The sequence below is a fragment of the Schistocerca gregaria genome, chromosome 6 (genome assembly GCF_023897955.1).
Source record: "Schistocerca gregaria isolate iqSchGreg1 chromosome 6, iqSchGreg1.2, whole genome shotgun sequence".
NCBI lineage: Eukaryota > Metazoa > Arthropoda > Insecta > Orthoptera > Acrididae > Schistocerca > Schistocerca gregaria.
In genome coordinates, this window is record NC_064925.1 from 431,627,370 (window position 1) to 431,649,434 (window position 22,065).

Here is a 22,065-nt window from a genome sequence, read left to right on the forward strand (position 1 = left end):
CTAGCAACCCTCGTCTTTTTACCTACTTTATCCTCTGCTGCCTTCACTACTTCATCCCTCAGAGCTACCCATTCTTCTTCAACTGTGTTTCTTTCCCCCATTGCTACCAACTGTTCCCTTATGCTCTCCTTGAAACTCTGTACAACCTCTGGTTCTTTCAGCTTATCCAGATCCCATGTCCTTAAATTGCCACCTTTTTACAGTTTCTTCAGTTTTAACCTACAGGTCATAACTAATAGATTGTGGTCAGAGTCCACATCTGCCCCTGGAAATGTCCTACAATTTAAAACCTGATTCCTAAATCTCTGTCTTACCATTATATAATCTGTCTGATACCTTTTAGTATCTCCAGGATTCTTCCATGTATACAACCTTCTTTTATGATTCTTGAACCAAGTGTTAGCTATGATTAAGTTATGCTCTGTGCAAAATTCTACCAGACGACTTCCTCTTTCATTTCTTAGCCCCAATCCATAATCACCTACTATGTTTCCTTCTCTCCCTTGTCCTACTGACGAATTCCAGTCACCCATGACTATTAAATTTTCGTCTCCCTTCATTACCTGAATAATTTCTTTTATCTCATCATACATTTAATCAATTTCTTCATCATCTGCAGAGCTAGTTGGCATATAAACTTGTACTACTGTCGTAGGCATGGGCTTTGTGTCTATCTTGGCCACAATAATGCGTTCACTATGCTGTTTGTAGTAGCTTACCCGCATTCCTATTTTCCTATTCATTATTAAACCTACTCCTGCATTACCCCTATTTGATTTTGTATTTATAACCCTGTATTCACCTGACCAAAAGTCTTGTTCCTCCTGCCACCGAACTTCACTAATTCCCACTATATCTAACTTTAACCTATCCATTTCCCTTTTTAAATTTTCTAACCTACCTGCCCGATTAAGGGATCTGACATTCCACGCTCCGATCCGTAGAATGCCAGTTTTCTTTCTCCTGATAACGACGTCCTCCTGAGTAGTCCCCGCCCGGAGATCCGAATGGGTGACTATTTTACCTCCGGAATATTTTACCCAAGAGGACGTCATCATCATTTAATCATACAGTAAAGCTGCATGTCCTCGAGATAAATTACGGCTGTAGTTTCCCCTTGCTTTCAGCCGTTCGCAGTACCAGCACAGCTAGGCCGTTTTGGTTAATGTTGCAAGGCCAGATCAGTCAATCATCCAGACTGTTGCCCCTGCAACTACTGAAAAGGCTGCTGCCCCTCTTCAGGAACCACATGTTTGTCTGGCCTCTCAACAGATACCGCTCCGTTGTGGTTGCACCTACAGTACGGCCATCTGTATCGCTGAGGCACGCAAGCCTCCCCACCAACGGCAAGGTCCATGGTTCATGGGGGGGAGATGGGTCATGTTGGTCCTATTACCTGTACCATCACTGGTAAATGCTATGAGAGTCTTTTGCACAGCTACATGGTTCCAATTCCTCCAACAGCATAGATTTGTGGGTAGGATCATTTTCATGCAAGATTGTGCTCTTCTGCACATTGCACAGCTAGTGGAAAAGCTGCTGCAGAGGCCTTTCAGAAATGCTAGAATTATCAGCCGTCATTTCCCTACAGCCTGATTTTCCATATCACCTGATCTTAATCTGTGTGACTCCGGGTCGTGGGGTTATCTGAAAGATGTTGTCTTCAGTGCTATAGTTATGAACATATCTGAACTGGAGGAATAGATTGTGCAATGCATTCTGAACACGACCCCCAAGACACTCCAACCTCTTGTGGAACATGCAATTTTATGACTTCAACTTGTGGCAGAAAACAGTGGACAGTATATTGAACATGTTTTGCATCAGTTTCACAACAATTGGAAACCAATATCATTTAGCTTTTTCTGCAGTTTTTGTGCAAGGACAATTTAAAAAATGTAAGTTTGCTTTTTTGTTGTTTTTGGCCTCAGAACAATTAAAACCCAATTTTCACCATCCGAGGTGGTATAATCTTGACATGGTGGATGGCTTACCTAACTAATATTGCCACAACTGTTGACTGCCAAACTTGTGCAATCATATGCATTGAACAGTATGGATAATGTCATGTGCAACTCAAACCATAGCCATTGTATTGTGGTTCATCTGTTGTTTGTAGCCAACTCCATTTACAGCAAAATACATAAAGTGCCATCTATTGGCAAAATTTTTGTTTTATTGCATGATGTTTCCCTCTGCATCAATAATGTGGTGTTTAAATTTGATGTCATTCTGAGAAATAGTTCTCTTTCTACAGCATTTTGAAACTGGAACTTTAATTATGAACACACTGCACATCAATAGAAAAGGGCCCCAGTACTGAGCACTGCAGTACTGCATCCTTTCCTTCTTTGTAATCAGAATGGTGTCTGGTTAATTTATAATTCCTTGAAATTGTATTTGTACTACTTGCTCTTGGCCAGTAAGATAGGATTTAAACCAGTTGTTAGGTGTACCTCCGATACCAATACTATCAAGTTTCAGCAGCAATGGTCTACGATGTCAAAGGCCTTAGATGGATCATGCCATATGCCAGTTACTTCTTCTCCTTGCTGTTTCTGTTGCTCATCCTTTCTGCACGCTGTGCTGGTCTTTGTTAGACAGACCTGCAAGGTAATTAAAATAATCTTCTTCCATTTTCATGTGGATCATAGCCATTGTAAAGCCATCTGCTACAAATTTTTCTATATTTTATTGTATTCATCCATATGTTATCAGTTGTTGTGCTTTTAACATATGACCTGAACACATATTACTTTGATTTATATTACTACATGTGACGAGGGCAGTCTATTTTTGCTGATGCCATAATCATGGCACCCAAAACCCACTTACCAACTGGTAAGTTAAAAAAAAAAATTCTTTAAATCAGTTCTGCATCCAAGACTATTGTTTTCATCACGAACAACAATATGTTACAATTGAGACTCACAATGTCTTGTATTTCCTAGAAATAGATCAAAGGATCAGAAGTTGCACATTAAATGAAATTCCATTAGTAAAAATTCTGAGTATTCAAATAAACAAATGATAAACAGAAGTAATACATTAAGCAACAGGTAAAAAAATGTTTGACTAGTTTTGCACTCAGCAGAAGCTCACATTTTGTTAAGCAGCAGCCACATTTTATTTCATAGACTCTTAATTTTTTGAGGAAAGCCAAAATTCAAAGTATTTAATACACTAAAATGAGGCAGTAAAAATGTTACATACAAGCAATGCAAAATTTAATGCAGAAGCCTTTTTAAAGGAAGTAGCATTTTAACTCACAGGATCCACATATTTAGTTCTTACTTACATTTATGTTTGTACCTGAAGTCAATCAATAAGAACCCAACCATAATGCACACAAACTGAAAGTGGGTTAACTTTTTTGGAGTAGTATGTATTTCAGTATGTAGGATAAGATGATAACATGATATTGTTTTAAGCATAAGCTGAGTAAAGCCAGTGTCCTTCATCAATTTTATTAAAACAGACAATCATCATACAAGAGGCACAAGTTAGTGCAGTATATACAAGTACTTCATAATTGCTTCTTCTCCCTTTTAAAACATTCTTCAAGTTGCTCCAAATACATATACATATACATTCTGTTTGAGCAAGAGTCTGCAGAAGATGACTGGTTACCAGTGCCTGTTCTTCTTAAATGTAGAGTAGCCCATATAGTTTCTGTTTTGGTCCCACTTTCTTTCTTTATTTGAAACTTGTATTCCTCTTTATGCCCCAAAACTTTTCCTTCACTATCTGCAACATTAATGAATCCAGAGTGGACCTTTGCTAGCTGTCTTTCTATTATAGAAATGAAATCAGATCCAGTTTTAATACTACTAAAAACTGTGGTGTTTTCTATCATGTACATCAATTAGAAGTGTTCCTTTGGATAATTTTGCCAATTAGACTCAGTTGTTTTGCTTTTTTAGTTTTATATGGAAGCCTTTTCCCCCTATTGATTTCATTCATAGTCCCATGTATAAAAATTATGTATTTTCGTCAACTAGTACATATTTTCTTTAACTACTGATGGTTTATTACAGAATCACAGCTGATTTTATTTTTATTGCATTATATTTGTTATATCAAATATAAATATCATGGAACAAGATTTTTCTCTATTACTTTTCAGTTGTTATTTGTCTTATAAGTCTCGTAAATTTTTGTATTTGCCTGTGGCACAGCTTGTGTTCTTTCCAAACACACCATTTGATCCTTTCCTGGTGCATCCAGGGGGAAAGCCTTCAAAATATTTATGAAACAAACATCTAGCCTGATGTACCTTCACTCATGATATGCCTGATTTCAGAGAACACCTGTCCATACAATTCACAGGCCCACTTATAGAGGCCACCTGGCTTGGCCGCTGGTGCACTTTGGTGAGCTGCTGAAGAAACAGCATTATTTAAGTGACTGCAAATGACTGCTCAGCCTATTCTTCACACTCTATTACTGTTGCCAGTGAATGTGTTCAGCACTATGTACAACCTGTATCTTACATGTTGCTCTAGAAAGTACTCTGCTTCATAAATCATGTTTATTCTTGCTAAACAAACTTGGCGATGAGTGAGGGTTACATTTCCTCAGCATGTTAGTGTCACTGCTAAGTCACCTGACAACATCTCAATGGAATAAAAACTCCAACAGCTCATCACTTAGTAGCAAGCTTTTGCGGAACAACAGCAGGCTGTCACCACCACTCTCAATCAAGTGGCATCTGCATGTTCGCTGCAGATAACTCACTTGTCAGTGCAACTATTGTCCTTTCTAGCATATGATGAATTCGCTGAAGATTGGGACTCCTATGAAACATAGTTATGCCAACATTTCCAGTTTTTTCCCCTGGGTGATGTAAACCTGTGTAGGACTTTCTTTCTTTCCTGGCTTTCGCTGTGTATGTATCAGTTGTTGTGCCAACTTCCACCTTTGCAAGGACTGACCAGCTTATCATTTGATGAAATGTTCAAGCTTCCCTCAACCTATTATGATGACAGAACACATGTCACTTTGGTGCACTGTCAGAAATGCTCAAACCAATTGTACCAAGCCTGTGTTGCAGAATTACAAAGGTTCAGCCATCACTGTAAATTTGTCACTGCTACCTATCATGAATCATATGCTGATCACATGGTGCATGATGTTATTATTCGTCTGGCCCTGGATAGTGACACTCTTGAAAGAGCACTTCAATGTGAGAGTCTGACGCTGATTTTCTCAATATAATATAGTCCTTTGAAGTGTCACAGGCTGCAGGCGATCAGATTGCTGCATGGGGGGAGATATTGAAAGTTGCTCAGTCAACTTTTGTTAGTGTGCAAGTTTTCAGGATGAAGGGGAAGCCATTGCAGCAATACAATCTTCAGCTTGTATCATGTGGGCAGCATCGGTTATGGCCACAGCTGCAACAGGCTGTGTCACATCCCCTTCCATCTTGCTCGTACTGCTCCATCCAACACAAGTGTGCTGCGTGGCCTAAGTGTTGGGCAGTTTGTAACAAGTTTCAAAAAAAAGGGCACATTGCATCATTATGTAACTCCTCTTCAGATGTGTCAAACTCTGTAATACCAATGGGATTAAACTGTATCTGTACAATGGTTGTTTCCCAGAACAAATTTTTTATTGACTTGCATGTGTTTAAATCACACAGGTTTCATTGAAGTTGGTTAGCTACAATAAACAGCAGATTCTGGTGTTAGGTTAGTTCTCTACTCCTCTCGCTTACAAATCTGTTATTCACACTCTCAACTTCATTGTTGTGGATCATTCCCATACCACAGACCTGTTGTGATTAGATGCATTTAATGCTGTCTGTCTCTTCATTGTCAATGAAGTAAATTAGTGTCAGATCAAGATATGTCTGAGTTTTCATCTCTGTTTTCCCTTGGACTCAGCTGTGCTAGTGGTTTTCAGGCTCATGAAAGAGTCCAGATGCTCTTGTTTTTTTCGGGTGCAACAGATGCCTGTCATGTTGCATGACTCTGTTGGCTGAATTAGACAGTCTGATATCGCTGGATGTCATTTGGCCTATTTCTTCCAGTGAATGGGCTACACCACTGGTCACTGTTAAGAAGCCAATGGGTAAGCTTTGCCTGTGTGGCGACTTGAGTGTCACAATTAATGCACAGTCCACGATAGATAAATATTCTTTGTCCTGCCCTGATAGTTGCTCACAGAGCTGTCAGGCCTCCACTACTTTTCCAAGACTGATTTGTCAGAAAAATTCCTCCAGCTCCCCTTGGATGAGGCCACTAGGTGCCTTCTCATCGTCAATACACCTTTCGGCTTGTACCAGTATCAACACTTGCCTTTTGATGTCGCAAGTGCACCCACAATTTTTCAGCTGACAGCTTCTGTACCCAGCTCATCAGTTACCTCAATGATCTTGTTGTTTTGGATTCTTTTGCTGAAGACCACGTTAGTAATATCTGATTGTTGTTTTCTGTTTTGCAATCGACGGGTCTCAAGAGCAATCTTGCCAAATCTCCATATTTTCATCCATCAATTGAGTACCTAGGTTTTGAGGTTTCTCGCACAGTGGTCAAGCCATTGTCTCTCCAAGGTGACACAACTGAGGCTTCGCTGCGGCTTACAACTGTTAAGGAAATGCAGGCATTTCTAGGTAAAGCTGCATTCCACCATAAGTTTTTACTGGACGCATCCACTGTTGCTCAGCCACTACATGTGCTTTTGCGTAAAGATATGCCTTGATTTTTCTGGTCCCCAGTTTATGATGAGCATTTGCTTTGCTTAAATCTAAGCTTCAATCTGTTCTGTCTCTGGCCACTTTCAGCTGGCTCAGCATTGTGTGTAGGCTACAGATGTCTTTCAGCATAGTCTTGGTGTGGTGTTAATGCACAAATATGCAGACAGTTCTGAACAACCCATTGCTTATGCTTATCAGACTTTAACTCCCACTCAGCAGTGGTATTCTCAGATTGAAAAGGAGGCTGTAGCAATTATGTTTGACCTCAAGAAATTTCAAGCCTTGTATGGTTCTAAGTTTCATTTAATGACAGATCGCAAGCTGTTGGTTGCTCTTTTCAACCCTTTGGCTTCTGTGCCAGACAAGGCAGTGCCTCGTTTGCAGCAGTGGGCTTTCTTCCTCTCCTATTATCATTATCAGATTTATTGTCCACCACTGGTAGCTGAGTGGTCAGCACGATAGAATGACAATCCTAAGGGTCCGGGTTCGATTCCCAGCTGGGTTGGAGATTTTCTCCGCTCAGGGACTGGGTGTTGTGTTGTCCTAATCATCATCATTTCATCCCCATCAACACCCAAGTTGCCAAAGTGGCATCAAATTGAAAGACTTGCACCCGACGAACGGTCTACCCAACGGGAGGCCCTAGTCACATGACTTTTACATTTTACATCAGATTTATTACTGGCCAGCAGTGCAACACATGCCGATGCCTTATCTCACCTTCCAATCAGGTTGAACCTGGTGTTCAATCAGGATGAGCTGCTTTGTTTCTATTTAGATACTGAGAACCATAACATGGTCAACAGCTGCACCAACACCAGTACCACATTAGTGTTGTTGTCGCTGAGGATCCTGTACTTTGTTGGGCCCTCTCTTTTGTGCAGCACCTTGGCTGGAAAAATCGTGGGCTGTGCCTCGGATCCTTTGTGTAATTACTTCTCCCTTCAACACTGCCTTTCTGTGTTTGATGGGTTCTTTGTTAGCTTTGGAAGACGCTTCTCCCCAGGTTGTGACTTCTGTGCTTCCTTATGCCATAATGTATTGCATCTTCTGTAGGTTAGTCGTTGGGGGATCTGTCACCCTAAAGCTTTGGCCCACTGGTATGTATATGGAAGGCCTAGATGGGGACATTACATAGCGTATCACCACTTGCACTCCTGTGCTCAGCAACATCAGTCTCAAGGGTGTCTTTTCCCCCCTGGCCAATGCCACAGCATCCCTGGGAGCATCTACCTGTCAATTTTGCTTGGCCCTTCCTAAATCAGTATTGGCTCATTGTAGTGGGCAACTGTTCCAAGTTTCCCTATGTGGCATGATGTCTGTCCACATCTGCAGCAGCCTCTATTTTGCCCCTGTGTAAGATTTTTGCAATTGAGGGACTTCAATATACTGTGGTTGGTGATAATGTCCTCCAGTTTGTTCTTTGAGAATTTGCATCTTTTTCTCAGGCTAGTGGTGTTTGCCAGCTCACAGCTACCCCATTTCACCCTCAGTCTAATGTTAAGGGCAAATACATGGTTTGGACATTTAAAATTCAGATGCAGAAGTATATATCTGGCAAGTCCCCTGAAGCTGCTTTGGACTGTTGTTTGAGTTAGTACTATTTCATTTCAGTGGGGGATAAGAACTCGGTGGAGCTGCTACATGATCATCAACCACGGTCTCGTCTTCACTTGCTGCATCTGACACTGTGTCCTCCAGCATCACCGGCTCTGCAACAGTTCTGACTGGGTGCTCCTGTCTGGGCTTGTGGCTTTGTCTGCTGACTGAACTGTGTTCCTGCCGTCAGTGAGCTTTGCTGGGGTTAGTGCGTGTGTGTTTCCTGTGCTACTGACAGGCAGACATCATGTCATATTGACCAGCTGCAGTTGCACACAGCAGGACCTGTTCTGGAGGAACACTGGCTCCTCCCCCCCCCCCCCCCCCCCCCCTCCCTCCCCGCCACTGCCAATGCCTGTTCCTGTGCCACAGATGATCCAGTTCATGCTGCAGAGGGGGGGTCACTGTCTGGCAGATTGCTGTCTGGGGCTCCTGCCTCTGTCACCATTCCTTGACTGCTGTTGCCGGTGCAACCCAGCTGCACCTGACGCTGCAGCCACTGCCTCCAGTGCTGACCATTAACCTCAACAAGGGCATCACTATGGAAATACCATCCACAGTCCTGTCCTAAGGCCTCTCACAGAGAGGGGGGATGGTGTACCAACCCGTCCCCCCATCACTTCTGCCCCTACTCACCAGTGTGTGCCTGCCACATGCTGCAGCAGCTGCCTTCATTGAGAGACGAAATGGGTGTCAGTACCAGTGCATTTTAGTACCAGTGCTTTTTAGGTACCAGTGTTTTTTCTCTGTACCATGCATTTTTCAGTGCCTGGCGTTTTTCATGTATGTATGTATGTATGTATGTATGTATGTATGTATGTAAGTGGTTTTGGTTTTCCCACCCTAGAAGGGAGGACTGATATACCTTCACTCATGACATGTAAAATTTCAGAGAGCAAATGTCCATACTGTTCAGTGCCCCTCTTCTACAGGCCATCTGTGTTGGCCCCCTGGCACACTCTGGTGAGCTGCCAAAGAAATGTCATAATTGAAGTGATCACAAACAAGTGCTCGGCCTATACTTAATGCTGTATTGCTGTTGTCTAGTCAGTGTGTTCAGTGCTATGCAAAACCTGTTGCTCTGTAAAGTACTCTGTTCCATAAATTGTGTTTGTTCTTGTCATAACATATTCAATGTTTTTGCATGTTTGTTTCTGTCTGTTATTGTAGCCATGGGCTTCATTATTGCTGAAAGAGTAAAAAAAAAAAAAAAAAAAAAAAAAAAAAAAAAAAAAAAAAAAAAAAAAACCACTATATATTTACAAAAAATCTGATGATGCACTGTTATCCTGTAAGTTGGTAAGCGTGCTACAAAGAGCATGCAGAATGGTCTGTAGGTGGCATCATAGTGCAGATGCACACATACCGTCACAGTATCAGTATAAAGATGGCCATCCCACTTGCTTCTTGCACCAGGGAAGAACAGCATTCTGTTATTAGGTTTTTGTGTAGTGAAGGTGTGAAACCTATAGAAATTCATTGACAAATGAAGGTTCAGTACGGTGATGCATGTTTGTCACAGCAGCAAGTCTACGAATGAGGTAGGAAGTTTGCAAATGGTGTGACTTTAGTGGAAGATGCTCCTCGTCCAGATCAGGCACGAGTTGTGACTCAACAGAACATTGCAGCAGTTGAAGCCATTATGAAGGAAACCTGCTGAGTGATACTGAATAACATTGCAGCATGTTTATCAGATTAGTCATGGGTCAGCAAACCACATTGTGCATGATGTGCTCCAGTTTCACAAAGTGTGTGCAAGATGGGTGCCTCTGCAGCTGACTCCTGAAATGAGAGAGCAATGTGTTGATGCTTGTAAAGAACTTCTCTGGTGCTTTGAACAAGAAGATGATGGCTTCCTTGAAAGAATCGTTATAGGGACAAAACCTGGGTTCACTTCCACCAATCGGGAATGAAGAGAGCGAGCAAGGAATGGCGCAATTCCTCATCACCGAAACCAAAGAAGACAGAACCATCAGCAGGGAAGGTTATGCTGACTCTCTTTTTGGACAAAAAAGGTGTCATTTTGGAGCATAACATGCCTTTAGTGACCACTGTCACTTGTGAATCATACACAGATCTCCTAAAAAAATCATCTGTGGCCTGCAATCAAATCAAAGTGACATGGATTGCTGTCAGCAGGTGCCCTTTTTCAGCATGACAATTCAAGGCCCCACACTGTCCGTTCAACAGTTGCAATAACCACAGACCTGCATTTTGAGTGTCTTCCTCATCCACCATACTCATTAGATCTTGCCCCAAGTGATTACCATATGTTTGGACCACTCAAAGATGCAATGGAAGGAAAGAAGTTCCATTCTGATGAAGAAGTACACAACACAGTGCACAAGTGGTTGCGCAGACTACCAAAAGAGCTTTTTTTCTAAAGGAATTTATGTACTGGAGGACTTGGATTAAGCATGGGGGAGATTATGTTGAAAAGTGATACAGCTTTGTACCACTTCTGCACAATAAATAAAATTTAAAAAATATTTAAGGTTTTCATTTGACTCACCCTCATATGTGGCTTGTTGTTTTTGTTGTCTTCAGTTTGAAGACTGGTTTGATACAGCTCTCTCCTGTGCAAGCCTCTTCATCTCTGAAAAAATACCGCAACCTACATCCAACTGCACCTTTTTACTGTGTTCATGCTTTGGCTTCACTCCACAGTTTTTACCCTTCAAATCTTCCTGTACCACACATGATTCCTTGATGCCTCAGAGAGTTTCCCATCAACTGATCCCTTCTCTTTGTGAAGTTGTGCCACAAATTTCTTTTCTTTCCAGTTCGATTCTGTACCTCTTCATTAGTTACGTGATCTACCTATATAATCTTGAGCCTTCTTCTACAGAAGCACATTTCAAAAGCTTCTATTCTCTCCTTGTTTGAACTGCTTATTATTCATGTTTGACTTCTGTACAAGGCTGCACTCTAGAGAAATACTTTCAGGAAATACTTCCTAACACTTAAGTTTATATTTGATGTTAACAAATACCTCCTTTTCAGAAATGATTTTCTTCATATAGCCTGTCTACATTTTATATCCTCTTTGCTTTGGCCTTCAGTTATTTTGATGCACAAATAGTGAGACTCGTCTACTATTTTAAGTGTCTCATTTTCCAATCTCATGCCATCGACACTACCTGATTTAATTTTACTACATTATGTTATTCTTGTTTTACTTTGGTTGATATTCATCTAATAACTTCTTTCCATTCCATTCAATTGCTTTTCCAAGTATTTTACTGCATCTGACAATTACAATGTCATCAGCAAAATTCAAAGTTTATATTTCTTCTCCCTGAACTTTAATTCCTTCTCCAAATCCAAATTTTTCTTGCTCAATGTACGGGTTTAATGAACTGGGGATAGACTGTAACCCTGTTCCACTTGACTGTCATGAAGTCTGAAGGTATTTTGTCTACCTCATGTATCTTGCATACCAGGTGGAATAGTTTGTCATGGCTGCCTGATTCTGATAGAATGTCATCTACTCCATTGACATTGTTTCAGATTGATCTTTGCAGTGCTCTGTCAAATTCTTCTCACAGTACCATATCTCCCATCTTATTTTCATATAATTTCACTTTTGTCTATATAATATTGTGTTCAAGTCCATTTCCTTTGTAGGACATCTAAATATATTTGTTCCATCATTCAGCTTTCCCTTGTTTGCTTGGTACTGGCTTGCCATCTGAGTTCTTGATATTTGTGAGGTTGCTTCTCTTTCCTCCAAAATTCTCTTTAGACTTCCTATAGGCATTATCTATTTCCCCCCTTGTTATACATGCTTCTACAGCCTTGCATTTGTGTTCTCTCCATTCTTACTTACTTATTTTGCACTTTCTACCAGTTTCATTTTTTATTTATCTGTATTCCCTTCTGCCTGCTGCATTTGTTTCAATTATATATTTTTTATTTTAAATTAAATCCAATATTTGCTGAGTTATCCAGGGATTTCTATTTGGGCTTATCTTGTTACCTTTGTGATCTTCTGCTGCCTTCACTATTTCATAGTGCAAAGCTACTCATTGTATTTATTTCCTGTGTTTCAGTGCAGTATATTGCTTAAAGGTCCCTCTGAAATGCTGAACGACCTCTGGTTCCTCAATGTATCCAGGTCTGTTGCCACAATTTCCTACCTTTTTGCAGTTTCTTCAGTTTTAGCTTTCAGTTCTAAAACTAAACTCCTTCCGATCAGGCCATGAAGGCCCAAAGGTACTGACTGGTGGCTGTGTCATCCTCAGCTCATAGGCATCACTGGATGTGGACACAGAGGGGCATGTGGTTAGCACACTGTCCTCCCGCCCGTATGTCAGTTTCCGAGACCGGAGCCACTACTTTTCAATCAATTAGCTCCTCAGTTTGCCTCACAAGGGCTGAGTGCACCCCGCTTGCCAACAGCTCTCAGCCGATCGGAAGGTCACCCAACCAAGTGCTAGCCCAGCCCGACAGAGCTTAACTTTGGTGATCTGATGGGAACCAGTGTTACCACTGTGGCAAGCCCATTGGCAGCTTTCAGTTCATAAGCAATAAATTATTGCTAGAGCCCACATTGACCTCTGGAAATGTCTCACAGTTTAAAATATGGTTTTGAAATCTCTGTCTTACCATTATATAATCAATCCAAAATGTTCCAGTGTCCCCAGATCTCTTCCACATATACAGTCTTCTTACATGGTTCTGAAACCTAGTGTTAGCCATGACATCTGTGCAGAATTCTACCAGATAGATTCCTCTTTCATTCCTTTCCCCTGGTCCATATTCACCTACTATTTTTCTTTCTCTTCCATTTCCTACTATTAAATTCCAATCGCACATCATAATTAAATTTTTCCTTCCCTAAACTATCTGAATAACTTATTTTATCTCATCTGTTGAGCCATTTGGCATAAAAACTTGCATTAATGTGGTTGGCGTTGGCTTCATGACTATTTTGGCTACGATAATGCGTTCTCTATGCTGTTCATAGAAGCTTCCATATTTTCCTATTTTCTTATTCATTATTAGACCTACTCCTACATTACTCCTATTTGATTTTGTATTTATAACTCTTTACTCACTGGACCAGAAGTCCTGTTCTTCCTGCCATTGCACTTTATTAGTTCCCACTACATTCATTTACCTTTTTAAATTCTGTAACCTCCACACCTGATTAAGGGATCTAAATATCAATGCTCCAACCCACAGAATGCCAGTTTTGTTTTTCCAAATGATGATATCCTCTGAGTAGTCCCCATCCTGATATCCAAATGGGGAACTATTTCATCTCTGGAATATTTTACCTGAGAAAATTCCATCATCATTTAACCACATAGAAGAATTGCATGCTCTCAGTAAAAATAATGGCTGTGATTTCCCCTTGGCTTCAGCCATTTGTAGCACCAGCACATCAAGGCCATTTTAGCCAACAGTACAAGACTGGATCAGTCCATAATCCAGATTGTTGACCCTGCAACTACTGAAAAGGCTGCTGACCCCTTCAGGAACTAAAAGTTTGTCTGGACTCTCCACAGATATCTCTCCATTGTGGTTGCACCTTCAGTGCTGCTGTCTGTATAATGAGCATTTGGAGGGAGGGAGGGAGGGGTTAACAAGTGTGGGGGAGGTGGGGGATTAAGTGGCCTTACATATAAACTATCTAAAACATAAGAAAATTATCACCAAATCATTTCTTGGAGAAGCCCAATTTGCAAGAAATAGGCCATCATTTTATGTCATTATAAAAACAAGGAAATGTATTGTGTGCACACTACATGTTTGCTTTTTTGCACATGGGAAAAAAATCACCTGCAGGGGTGTCATGAAAGACTGAAACATACTTTGGTGTGCCCCAAAGGAAGAAAGATTGATAAATGAGGAACTATCCCTTCAAAGATTACTTAGAAAGTTTCAACAAACAGTATTAAGCAAAGAATCTAGGAATATACTATATCCCTCTACATACATGGTCCAGTCACACTAATGTGACCAAAGCCTGTGTTTGATATCAATGGGCAATAACCACTCACAGACAGCAGGTGGCAGCTGTGTATATAAAACTTGTTCAGAGGATGTGGAAAACAGTGTAGCTTTTGTTGTAATGCAGAAAGAGAGTGATATACCTGATGTCCAAAAGGGCATGATTATTGACTTTCAGCCCAAGGGTGAAAGTATTTCCAAAATGACTAAGTTTGTAAACTGTTCATGTGCTGCTGTTGGTAAAGTATATTGTGCATGGCAAAATGATGCTGTCCAAAACTAGTGTCCAGGCAACTACGGTACTCCACAGGCCATAGATGGCAAGGGTGAATAATGGCTGCAGACACATACATGGGCAAACAGAAATGCAGCTGTTGAGCAAGTGACCACCCATATGAACCAAGGGGCTACCAACAATGTTTCCTCAATGGCCATTCTGCAAATGTTGCTGTGTATGGATGTCCAAAGCAGGCACCTGGTTCATACACCCAAGCTGACTGTTGTTCAGCAGTGACAAAGGCTAGAATTTCCATGCCAGTACCACAACTTGACATACACTGAATGGCAGCAGGTGGCCTTTTCAGAAGAATCGCGTGTTATACCCCACCACACAGATCGCTGTTGCTGTGTACAGTGTGTGTGTGTGTGTGTGTGTGTGTGTGTGTGTGTGTGTGTGTGGGGTGGGGGGGGGGGTGGCAGGGGGAGGGTGTGGGGAACTGCAACAGTTATGGTCTGGGGAATGTTTTCGTGGCATTCTCCGGATGATTTCATCATTCTGGAGGGCACAATGGACCAACACATGGGACACTTGGGGACCATGTCCACCCCTATATGCCGTTCATTTTTCCTTGGTATAATTGCATCTACCAGCAGGACAATGCAGCATGTCACACAGCTCACAGTGCACATGTGTATTTTTAAGAGCACAGGGATGAGTTTATCGTACTCCCCAGGCCACCAAACTCCCTGGAGTTAAACCTGATCAAGAATGCCTTGATTGGACTACTTGTGGCATGGATCCTCAACCAAGAAAGTGCAGCTCCATGTGCCTATTGGCATCTTCCAGAACCTCACTGACTCTCTTGCTGCACATCTCGCAGCGGTCCACACTGCAAAAGGTGGTTATTCAGTCTCGTGACAGGTGGACGCATTAAGTGTGTTACTTTCATAGGGACTGCAAAGAAAAGACTAGATTAATACAGTACACACAGAGGCATTTTGCAGGCATTATTCCTTTGCTCCATACATGAAGGGAATTTGAAGCAACCCTAATATGTGGTACAATGAGAATGACACGCTGCCATGGTTTACAGAGTATAGATATAGGTGCTTTCTGGACTGTTGGGCAGGTGTGATGAACCGCTGCTGTTCATATAGGGGAAACAGTAATATTTAGCACTGTTCTTTGCTTGTCAAACAATAAATTAATGGCTTGTTGTCACAGTAGTGTATAATGAAATAATTCCAGATACAGTCTTTTTCTTAATGTACTAACATAAATTTTAAAGATAAATATTCCCATACTTGACACAATAGAAGAAAGAGAAGATGTTACACTGCTGTTCCCTTCATCTGTGAAACAGTGCAGCTCATCAAATTGTTGGAATCCAACATCATCTGTTGATTGCATTTTGCATTCTTGCACTTGAGTGCTGACATCTTTGCATGTTTGTGAAGGCAGTGCTGAAACAAAGAGAAACAGGATGCTGAGGTAAGAGTTTGCTGCAGTAGTCATGTAGAAATACACTTTAAGACTTATGAAAATCAAGAGAACTTTAATGATTAGCCAGAAATTTCACATGATAAGTTACAAAAGCATCATACAGAGTGCTTATTAAATTTCACCAGATGTTAATTATTGTTGAACATGATGACTGCCTGGTCCTTTTGTTGTATATGTTACTGTTCTGTGCATTTGCAAAAATAAAATAAAGAAAGTGAGAGGTAAAGGGGGAAGGGGAGGGTGAGGGGGGGGGGGGGGGGGGGGAGAGGAAGAGGAGGAGAAGAAGAAGTAGAAGAAAGAGCACATAGTTATTCAGTAGAAGATTGTGATAACTACTCTTTTCCCTTTATTGCGTGTTTATTAGACTTTACCATATCGCTGTATTAGGTTACACAGAAATATGTCTAGAATGTTGACATATTGATACCCCAGGAGAATTTATCTCTTTTCATTTGAAAGTTGTGCTGATAGCATAACAGTGAATTTTGGTTAGTCTAATGGTTTTAAACGTGGAGTATAACAGAAACAGCGAGCCTTTTTAAACATTCCATTTAAGCATACAAAATTAGAATTAGAGTTACATGTCTTTAGTATGCATTGCCTGAAAGAACATTTCATGTCATTCATTGCGTGTGTCACTTTTTATAAATGATGATGTTCATATGAGCACCATTATTAGCAATGCACTCACTGTTACATGTATGAATGTTCACTGCAATATTATCAAAAGTATGAAAAGTGTTGCTTCTTACAGCATGCACTTCAGGTATGAATATTGTTTTTCAAGCTCTGAATAGTTGCAGGTCCTGTACCACAGAGTTTAGATTTCAGAGCAATTCTTACTGTTACAGTATTGTTTTGGAGTGAACCATACATGGCCCAATAAGTGGCCTGTTTCTTGTAGCAGAAGTTGTTCTCACCTGTCTGACCCATCTTGTAATTGCCTTTCAGAACTGTCATTCCAGTTGTTGAACTGCTTCCAAAACAAACACTGCATGCTGATAATGCCATTACTACACTTTAGAGAGGTTTAAACTGTAAAAATATGAGGATACATTCAAACAGACTCCCATATATTTTCTGTTGCAGAACAAGCAAATTGGTACAACCATGAAGGCAAACAGGCACTGATTCTAACTGCACTACACAGGTATCAGACCTCTAGGAAGCTGTGACCAATGGTATTACAATCTATTCTTTCAAATGGTGCACATTAGCAATGCTGCTGTTGTGGTCTTCAGGTTTGAACAAATGCCTATGGTAGTCTATTCTGAACAACTGTCCATATCTGTATAGGATGCAACCTACATCCACTAGCACCAGCTTACTGCAGCAAAGTCTTGGTCTCTCACTGCAATTGTTACCACCCACAGTCCCTTCCATTTCCAAATTAAATGGTGTATCCAATGAACATAAATGTGAAAAACCTGGTTGTGGTAACAGTCTCATTTGTAGCATTGACCTAATTTTAGGTCTAGCTTGGCTCTGTATAGCAAAGCCAACAAATGGCTGTGGTAACAAACTGATCTGTGGCACAGGCTGTGTAGGTTAGGTTGGAAGGTGACATGTTGCTTGTGAGATGTTACACAATAACTGAAACTGTTTAACACATCTTTCATGTGCTGGTGATGAAAGGTAACTCAGATAGGAACTGAGTTTTAATTTCAGATGAGAATTGTCCTCCCCCCATGAACCATGGACCTTGCCGTTGGTGGGGAGGCTTGCGTGCCTCAGCGATACAGATGGCCGTACCGTAGGTGCAACCACAACGGAGGGGTATCTGTTGAGAGGCCAGACAAACGTGTGGTTCCTGAAGAGGGGCAGCAGCCTTTTCAGTAGTTGCAGGGGCAACAGTCTGGATGATTGACTGATCTGGCCTTGCAATATTAACCAAAACGGCCTTGCTGTGCTGGTACTGCGAACGGCTGAAAGCAAGGGGAAACTACAGCCGTAATTTTTCCCGAGGACATGCAGCTTTACTGTATGATTAAATGATGATGGCATCCTCTTGGGTAAAATATTCCGGAGGTAAAATAGTCCCCCATTCGGATCTCCGGGCGGGGACTACTCAGGAGGATGTCGTTATCAGGAGAAAGAAAACTGGCATTCTACGGATCGGAGCGTGGAATGTCAGATCCCTTAATCGGGCAGGTAGGTTAGAAAATTTAAAAAGGGAAATGGATAGGTTAAAGTTAGATATAGTGGGAATTAGTGAAGTTCGGTGGCAGGAGGAACAAGACTTCTGGTCAGGTGACTACAGGGTTATAAACACAAAATCAAATAGGGGTAATGCAGGAGTAGGTTTAATAATGAATAGGAAAATAGGAATGCGGGTAAGCTACTACAAACAGCATAGTGAACGCATTATTGTGGCCAAGATAGATACGAAGCCCACACCTACTACAGTAGTACAAGTTTATATGCCAACTAGCTCTGCAGATGATGAAGAAATTGAAGAAATGTACGATGAAATAAAAGAAATTATTCAGATAGTGAAGGGAGACGAAAATTTAATAGTAATGGGTGACTGGAATTCGAGTGTAGGAAAAGGGAGAGAAGGAAACATAGTAGGTGAATATGGATTGGGGCTAAGAAATGAAAGAGGAAGCCGCCTAGTAGAATTTTGCACGGAGCACAACTTAATCATAGCTAACACTTGGTTTAAGAATCATGAAAGAAGGTTGTATACGTGGAAGAACCCTGGAGATACTAAAAGGTATCAGATAGATTATATAATGGTAAGACAGAGATTTAGGAACCAGGTTTTAAGTTGTAAGACATTTCCAGGGGCAGATGTGGACTCTGACCACAATCTATTGGTTATGACCTGTAGATTAAAACTGAAGAAACTGCAAAAATGTGGGAAATTAAGGAGATGGGACCTGGATAAACTGAAAGAACCAGAGGTTGTACAGAGTTTCAGAGAGAGCATAAGGGAACAATTGACAGGAATAGGGGAAAGAAGTACAGTAGAAGAAGAATGGGTAGCTCTGAGGGATGTAGTAGTGAAGGCAGCAGAGGATAAAGTAGGTACAAAGACGAGGGCTGCTAGAAATCCTTGGGTAACAGAAGAAATATTGAATTTAATTGATGAAAGGAGAAAATATAAAAATGCAGTAAATGAAGCAGGCAAAAAGGAATACAAACGTCTGAAAAATGAGATCGACAGGAAGTGCAAAATGGCTAAACAGGGATGGCTAGAGGACAAATGTAAGGATGTAGAAGCCTATCTCACTAGGGGTAAGATAGATACTGCCTACAGGAAAATTAAAGAGACCTTTGGAGAGAAGAGAACCACGTGTATGAATATCAAGAGCTCAGATGGCAGCCCAGTTCTAAGCAAAGAAGGGAAGGTAGAAAGGTGGAAGGAGTATATAGAAGGTTTATACAAGGGCGATGTACTTGAGGACAATATTATGGAAATAGAAGAGGATGTAGATGAAGACGAAATGGGAGATACGATACTGCGTGAAGAGTTTGACAGAGCACTGAAAGACCTGAGTCGAAACAAGGCCCCCGGAGTAGACAACATTCCATTAGAACTACTGACGGCCTTGGGAGAGCCAGTCCTGACAAAACTCTACCAGCTGGTGAGCAAGATGTATCAGACAGGCGAAATACCCTCAGACTTCAAGAAGAATATAATAATTCCAATCCCAAAGAAAGCAGGTGCTGACAGATGTGAAAATTACCGAACTATCAGTTTAATAAGCCACGGCTGCAAAATACTAACGCGAATTCTTTACAGACGAATGGAAAAACTGGTAGATGCAGACCTCGGGGAGGATCAGTTTGGATTCCGTCGAAATGTTGGAACACGTGAGGCAATACTGACCTTACGACTTATCTTAGAAGAAAGATTAAGAAAAGGCAAACCTACGTTTCTAGCATTTGTAGACTTAGAGAAAGCTTTTGACAATGTTGACTGGAATACTCTTTTTCAAATTCTAAAGGTGGCAGGGGTAAAATACAGGGAGCGAAAGGCTATTTATAATTTGTACAGAAACCAGATGGCAGTAATAAGAGTCGAGGGGCATGAAAGGGAAGCAGTGGTTGGGAAAGGAGTGAGACAGGGTTGTAGCCTCTCCCCGATGTTATTCAATCTGTATATTGAGCAAGCAGTAAAGGAAACAAAAGAAAAATTTGGAGTAGGTATTAAAATTCATGGAAACGAAGTAAAAACTTTGAGGTTCGCCGATGACATTGTAATTCTGTCAGAGACGGCAAAGGACTTGGAAGAGCAGTTGAACGGAATGGCTAGTGTCTTGAAAGGAGGATATAAGATGAACATTAACAAAAGCAAAACGAGGATAATGGAATGTAGTCAAATTAAATCGGGTGATGCTGAGGGAATTAGATTAGGAAATGAGACACTTAAAGTAGTAAAGGAGTTTTGCTATTTAGGAAGTAAAGTAACTGATGATGGTCGAAGTAGAGAGGATATAAAATGTAGACTGGCAATGGCAAGGAAAGCGTTTCTGAAGAAAAGAAATTTGTTAACATCGAATATAGATTTATGTATCAGGAAGTCGTTTCTGAAAGTATTTGTTTGGAGTGTAGCCATGTATGGAAGTGAAACATGGACGATAACTAGTTTGGACAAGAAGAGAATAGAAGCTTTCGAAATGTGGTGCTACAGAAGAATACTGAAGATAAGGTGGATAGATCACGTATCTAATGAGGAGGTATTGAATAGGATTGGGGAGAAGAGAAGTTTGTGGCACAACTTGACTAGAAGAAGGGATCGGTTGGTAGGACATGTTTTGAGGCATCAAGGGATCACAAATTTAGCATTGGAGGGCAGCGTGGAGGGTAAAAATCGTAGAGGGAGACCGAGAGATGAGTACACTAAGCAGATTCAGAAGGATGTAGGTTGCAGTAGGTACTGGGAGATGAAGCAGCTTGCGCAGGATAGAGTAGCATGGAGAGCTGCATCAAACCAGTCTCAGGACTGAAGACAACAACAACAACATGAGAATTGTGAACTTTGCTACAAGTGGTACAGCTAAATTTTTCATACCTATAGCAATTTGAAATATTTTGTGTGTACTTTTGGTACCTCATCGCAAACATATCTGTCGGATATGAGCATAATTTGTATTGGATTATGTTTAATCTTGGTAAATTGCTTGTTTTGCAGTTTTTGCTTTATAATTTTGTTCTGTAGAGAAATGAAACATCTTGACAGCAGTGCGTTAAATATATAAAAATGAAAATTTTATGTATTTGGACAGTGTATTAAAATGTTCTCTTTCCTGGTGACACTTAATTTATCATACAGTACAGGCTTTCATGGCTGGTATTTATGTCCTTGGTGATGTTGATTTTATGGGCATTAATTCATAGTTGAATGCATGTTCCCACACATGGAATTAGTTTTTCAGTTGTCCAGTTAGTGCAACTGTTCGAAGATATATGTCTTGTAATTTTATAAGTTCTCTTTCTTAGTTCTTGAAATGGGCATGTGAATTAACCTAGAGCTAATATCTAATCTAAAATGCCAAAGAGTAACAATAACCTGGCAGATGACCAATGGTTTTATCACGACAAAAGAGAAGATATGAGCTTTGTTATTCATTTATTTAGATTACACTAAAACAGAATGTAAATCATAGATCCCCTCCATAAACCATGGTCCTTGCCGTTGGTGGGGGGCCTTGCGTGCCTCAACGATACAGATAGCTGTAACATAGGTGCAACCACAATGGAGGCGTATCTGTTGAGAGGCCAGACAAATATGTGGTTCCTGAAGAGCAGCAGCAGCCTTTTCAGTAGTTGCAGGGGCAACAGTCTGGATGATTGACTAATCTGGCCTTGTAGCGCTAACCAAAAGGGCCTTGCTGTTATGGAACTGCGAACGGCTGATAGCAAGGGGAACCTACGGCCATAATTTTTCCCGAGGGCATGCAGCTTTACTGTATGATTAAATGATGATGGCATCCTGTTGGGTAAAATATTCTGGAGGTAAAATAGTCCCCCATTCGGATCTCCAGGTGGGGACTACTCAAGAGGATGTCGTTATCAAGAGAAAGAAAACTGGCGTTCTACGGATCGAAGTGTGGAAAGTCAGATCCCTTAATCGGGCAGG

At 41.0% G+C, this 22,065-nt stretch overlaps 1 protein-coding gene and 1 pseudogene across 1 annotated transcript in view; both read right to left on the bottom strand.

Annotated features, from left to right (window-relative positions):
• Positions 1-4,262: 4,262 nt before the first annotated feature.
• The window catches only part of LOC126278901 (neural-cadherin-like), a 794,973-nt gene continuing 777,170 nt past the window's right edge, over positions 4,263-22,065 (bottom strand). Inside the window, exons 25-26 of the mRNA XM_049979176.1 lie at positions 15,779-15,937; positions 4,263-4,378 (exon numbers count right to left, since the gene is read on the bottom strand). Of these exons, the coding sequence (XP_049835133.1) occupies positions 4,263-4,378; positions 15,779-15,937 (275 nt within the window). The remainder of the gene's footprint in view (positions 4,379-15,778; positions 15,938-22,065) is intronic.
• Positions 12,689-12,806, bottom strand: LOC126279175 (5S ribosomal RNA; annotated as a pseudogene).